This window comes from Hakea prostrata, chromosome 4, assembly GCF_041222555.1.
Source record: "Hakea prostrata isolate BN-2017 chromosome 4, UWA_Hpros_2, whole genome shotgun sequence".
Taxonomy (NCBI): Eukaryota; Viridiplantae; Streptophyta; class Magnoliopsida; order Proteales; family Proteaceae; genus Hakea; species Hakea prostrata.
In genome coordinates this window covers 1,301,049-1,306,233 of record NC_142603.1, presented here as the reverse complement: position 1 = coordinate 1,306,233, position 5,185 = coordinate 1,301,049, and the positions used below count along the sequence as shown (strand labels likewise).

Here is a 5,185-nt window from a genome sequence, read left to right as displayed (position 1 = left end):
ATTTCTTTTTCTTTCCACTTAATTTTTTTGGAGTGGTCCATTATTGGTATTTAATTTTTATTTCTCATTCCTCTTAGGTTCTTTAAATGGAGACTTCGCTATCACGTCATGTCCATGTTGGTTGAATCTTTACTACGTAAGCTTAGAATTGGAAAATAAAAGTCAGGTCAAGGTATTATATCCCTATTACATGGGATTTTCTCCTTTTTTATATAAAAAAATATTTTTCTCCAATTATTTTATTTGAGAATCACTTGACATGTAAATTCCATGCCATGCTTCAATGGATAACAATTAACAAATAGAAGATGGGATGATAATGTGGATTATTAAAGGAAAGTTGAAGTTTCCTTTTCTTATATATATATAATTATCTGACTTCATTTGTAACGTTTACACACACCCTTTTGTAAGTTTGAATTTTCAAATCTCTATTTTATTTAAAAAAAACAGTACTTGATGTAAAAGTTTGTGCATGAGTGCTAAACCACCAACACCTCTCCCTCCCCCTCCCAAAAAAAGAAAAATAAAAAAAAAGAGTAGCAATATTCCATGGTCAGCAATTCTTGTATATGACAAAAGCATTTTCCATGTATAAATTATAAGTAGTTTTAAAGAAAATATTATTTAAATTCAGACACGTCATATTTAGGGGCAAACTCGATGCTAAAGGCTTTCGCACAAATAGAGTTTGAGGTTCTATCAAGAAAAAAAGAAAAGAAGAAAATAGAGACTTGAGAGGAATTAAAGCCTGTGGGCTGGTAACCATGGCCCATGGGCCAGATTGCCCAACTAGGGAACCAAATGTATGACCTGTGTATGGGCTTGGAGAGTTCTGTACATAGTTTTGTGTTTTGGGAAGGTGTTGGGGAGTCTGGATAGTCTCTCCCGACGGCTCTTGACCACAAATTACAAGAGGGCCCACCAGGTTAGGTGATGAGATTTTTTTAAAAATGTTTTATTATTTTTTACTTGTGAACCCTACGTAATTTGTGGTTGTAAAGTCGTAGGGGAGCACACCTGGACGTCAAGAGAAATGATCCACACTCAGTGTTTGGGGTAGGGGTAATTTTACTTGTAACACCTGGTGATGATAGTGGTGGTATTGGATCAATATCAACGAAACTACAATAAAGATTTTTCTTTTTTATTTTAAATAATGTCCAAGAGAGAGATTGCTGATTTGACTCTCAACTGAAATTTTAGTATAACAAATTGCTTGTTTCATCATCCATCGAATGAAGAAACCCATCTAATAGATTTGAGAAAGTAACGAAGTATTAAACTTTATTAGGCACAATGAAGGACTTTTCTTTACCTTAATGTATTGCCTATAATTTTTAGATCAACTTGATAAAACCAATTATCAGATGGTTTGATAAAATCAAGAGCAAATTGCACTAGTACCTCAAAATGAAGGCCTTAAAATACTGACACCTCATTTTATGTTTGAAAAACACAAATACCTCACAAATGAATTTTTATTGGACACATCCAACTTGTCACTAAAAACTGTTAAATCACTGTTTATTTTCTTTCAATTTCAAAAATATTATTATCAAAATATGAAGGAAAAAAAATATATAAATAGTGATTTAACAATTTTCAATGACAAATCGGACTAATGTGTTCAATGAAAATTCAATTTTGAAATGTCTATGATTTTCAAATATAAAATCGGTTGCCAGTGCTTTAAAGGCCTCCATTTTGGAGTGCCGGTGCAATTTACTCTAAAACCAATTAGGTCATGCAGAATTTTGTAACTATAAGTCCCAGCACTTCTTAACCCCCTAAACAACTTCGCTAGTAGAACTATTAGTAGATATATTTTGAATGGTAAGAGTGAACTAAGCCTCATACAAACTAAGGAATTATGTCTTTTGATTAATCAATAATGATATTTCTTTCTTTCTTTGATAAAAAAAAATAAAAAATCAAAATCAAAATAAAAGAGGGATTTTTTTTTTCTTTTTTCTTCAACAATGAAAACTTTCTCCAATGAGATAGAAGAGATTACAAAATAAAGCATTGTTTACAAATCACATGAAATCTCTCTTGCTCTTACTATTATTATATGAACTCACATAACCAAAGAAAAGCAAAATAGGTGAGATAAAGGAAAAAAAAAAAAATAGGCACTATTGCTGCAAGTATTATTATAGCTTAATTAGTAGCATTTTGACATATTATTTGGTCAATTAGGGGTGTATTCATACCTAGGACAATATACAAAAGGTTTTGGAATCCAATTCTTTTCAATTTTCTTATCTTAGATCTAGAATCTCATGAGATAGTAAAACTTGATGAGAAGGAAAATCCAGTAATATATATCATACACAACCTAAAATAAAATAATTCAAAATCATTAAGAACTCATTAAACTAAAAATTATGGGAAATGAGAGTAAAATACAATCAAACATATGCCAAGATTAAAAGTACTGGTGCATGTAGCTTGGTATTATTGGGCATATATAAGATCCACATTATACTCTGCCGAAGTATCAGTCCCTCAGAAGATACTGGAGGACTGGTAAACTTCATTTTACTACTAACACATTCTAGAACTGTTCATATATAACATAACACATGTATTACACCTTTAATAGATTTCAGCATTGAACTTAGTATATGTATGGGCAAAGTATAATCTAGTAGTACTAGATATATATAGTTCAACATAAAAACATGACTATATAAATATTATGCAGAAGAGAGCCTCTCCATCAAGATTCGATCTTCAGTTGGGTATGAGCTTGTAAGGAGGCTTCACAAAAGTTGGGGTAGGTCTGTAATTTGAATAGTCATTCCGGTTGGCTCGAAGGAGCCTCTCATGAACTTCAGCTAATGCTTCATCTTCTCTTTCCATGGACTTCCTTGTTGTGTCCTAGCATCAAAGGATAAAACCATACTACTATTAGCAAAGTCAAAGACAAGTGATGAAAAACACTGGAGTTAGAGAGGGGTTATAAGCTACAAGTTGCAGTAGCTTTCACAGATATTAATGACAGCCCAGAAAGGTTCTGTACTCCTGGGAATCAAGGTGTTCAGGTTCTTATTGCATGCAGTTAGTGATTTATCATTCTTCTTTCTCTAGTTCTTGCTCTTAATTGATCCATGACATTATATGGTTTTGCTTAACTAGAGAAGAATCATCAGAAGTAAACCAGCTTCCCTAATGAAGGTACCTCATTAGTAGTTTTGACAGCAGGATTATCCATGGATGTCCATTGCCGACCTGCAGAAGTGATTTTACCATACAAAGGAAGTTATAAGTATCATATGTACTTAACTGATAAACAGAAAATCTTAGTTCACAGAAACATCATATACAAACCCACCAGCTAGTGAAGTTGAAAGAAGAGAAACTGAGATGAGAAGGAAGAGGAGAGTAATCTTCTTGAGAACAATGAAACCCATTCTGAGCATCTCCAATCTGTCTAGCTCGTCTCATTCAAAGAGAGCATATGGAGCAAAAGAAAAGGTGCCCTCTTTCAATATTTCCAAGTACCTAGGATATATTTAGAGAGAGAGAGAGAGGCATGCAGTATCTTCAAGAGAAAGAAGTCGCAAAATAATATTCTATTATAAAACTACTCAATAAATATGCTTTACAGATTAAAATTCAAAATGGAAAGGTGAGGGAGACCACTTTTCCTTTTGTTGGGGCACTAGAAGTCTTAAGAGTTAGTGGGTTGAAATAATTAATTAAAATGTTGGAAACTTTAACAGCATTATTAGGTATGACTAATGACACTTTACTCTAGAGTTTACCCCAAAAGCTCTATTTAGACAGTACCTTTACACTCAGTTTAACTGGCCATGATTTAACCAGCTGGGTTCTCCACAGTTGATCCCATATCAATTGTAACTGAGAAACCCTTTCCTAATGTATATGTGAACATCTTTTTCATCATATTCACCTATTGAAATGTTGATTTACATTCTATCAGAGAGTGTTATATATGTCACACATTGAATTTGAATCTTTGACATGACATGCATGCATCAATATCCATTAGGCTAGGGTCCATATTTGAGTCATGCTAAAATGAATGACTTGGTTAACCTATATGTGAACTGATTACTGCATGCCTAGAGTATAGTTTCAAATATGGGCCCTAGAATTATTATCAGCTCTCAGCAGTAACCTTTACTGTAGATGCATGATCTACCTACTACCACCATTAAAAGACAACTAATTAAGTCTAACTCAAAGTTAAACTTCTCTACAGTAGAGGAGATAAGCTCAGAGTTGTTGCTTTTCCCACCCAGATGAATTAAAGATCTAGCTACTCTCCTAGCCTTCATCAAGAAGATATACTAATGGTGGGTGTATTTGAATCTTTCCCTACTTAATTGATCCCACCAACACTTCAGTCTTATCAGCTCAAAAGTACCAGAATGACTCGGCATGGACAGATAAAAGAAGTGTGCACTTGGAGTGGAAGCTGAGAGCGTTTAGGGAGTTTTTTTTTAGTCTAAAGCTTTGCTTGGAGATAACATCGGCAGGCATAAAATAGGGTTTGAGATGGGTAGTGCCTTCAATAATCCTTAACGACAAGGACAATGTACCAAATACCACTGAAAGGATACTGGTGGAGAATAAAGAGAACTACCACTAAGGTTTTAAACTATTGATATCTGTGGCGTATCTGTTTTATATAATAGTAGAGCAGTGAACAGGTTCCCTTAATGCAGGTCTTATTCACATCCGATTGACTACCCAAAAGCTGAAGTGGAAGCAGTTTATTTTCTCTATGGCTATTGGGTATTACTTGGTAGAAACCTTTTGTAAAGGAACCTTCATAACAGTGGCACCTGTACCAGCTTTACCAGTTTTTGGTTTCTCACTTTGGTTGCATTGCATGGATCATGATATTCATTATGATTTAACAAATCATAACTTTGAGAGGAACAACCTTATTGCATGCAATTGTTAGCATCATTGCTTAAAGCTCTATGTGGCTAGCTACTGAGTCTAGGGTGTAGATCAGATTATATTATTAAATCTCAAGTGGATTAGTGCTTAATGATCTTCTAACTGATGAATCAAGATTTGTGTTTGCAACTTGTTTGTGCAGTGACGTAGTTGCTTCGATCATTTGGCATTTAATATTTTTGCACTGGATCCCATAATCTGGATAAGCTTATTTTCTGAAGTATTATTATGAATATAGAGCATC

The 5,185-nt window shown here is 33.8% G+C and overlaps 1 protein-coding gene across 1 annotated transcript; it reads right to left on the bottom strand.

The window, feature by feature from the left end:
* Positions 1-2,398: 2,398 nt before the first annotated feature.
* LOC149016942 (protein CASPARIAN STRIP INTEGRITY FACTOR 1-like) lies at positions 2,399-3,509 on the bottom strand. The gene is made up of 3 exons (XM_089154194.1): positions 3,341-3,509; positions 3,188-3,237; positions 2,399-2,886 (listed from the first exon to the last, which is right to left on the bottom strand). The coding sequence occupies exons 1-3, from the start codon at positions 3,426-3,428 to the stop codon at positions 2,740-2,742; spliced, it is 285 nt and encodes a 94-aa protein (XP_089010320.1). The 5' UTR covers positions 3,429-3,509; the 3' UTR covers positions 2,399-2,739.
* Between the last annotated feature and the right edge of the window lie 1,676 nt (positions 3,510-5,185).

Bases quoted from the DNA above. Each gene is read 5' to 3' on its own strand.
- LOC149016942 (XM_089154194.1), bottom strand. From the start codon at position 3,428: ATGCTCAGAATGGGTTTCATTGTTCTCAAGAAGATTACTCTCCTCTTC. The intron at 3,238-3,340 runs GTGGGTTTGTAT...TCACTTCTGCAG, and splicing joins TCTTTCAACTTCACTAGCTG to GTCGGCAATGGACATCCATG. The intron at 2,887-3,187 runs GTACCTTCATTA...CTTTGATGCTAG, and splicing joins CTGTCAAAACTACTAATGAG to GACACAACAAGGAAGTCCAT.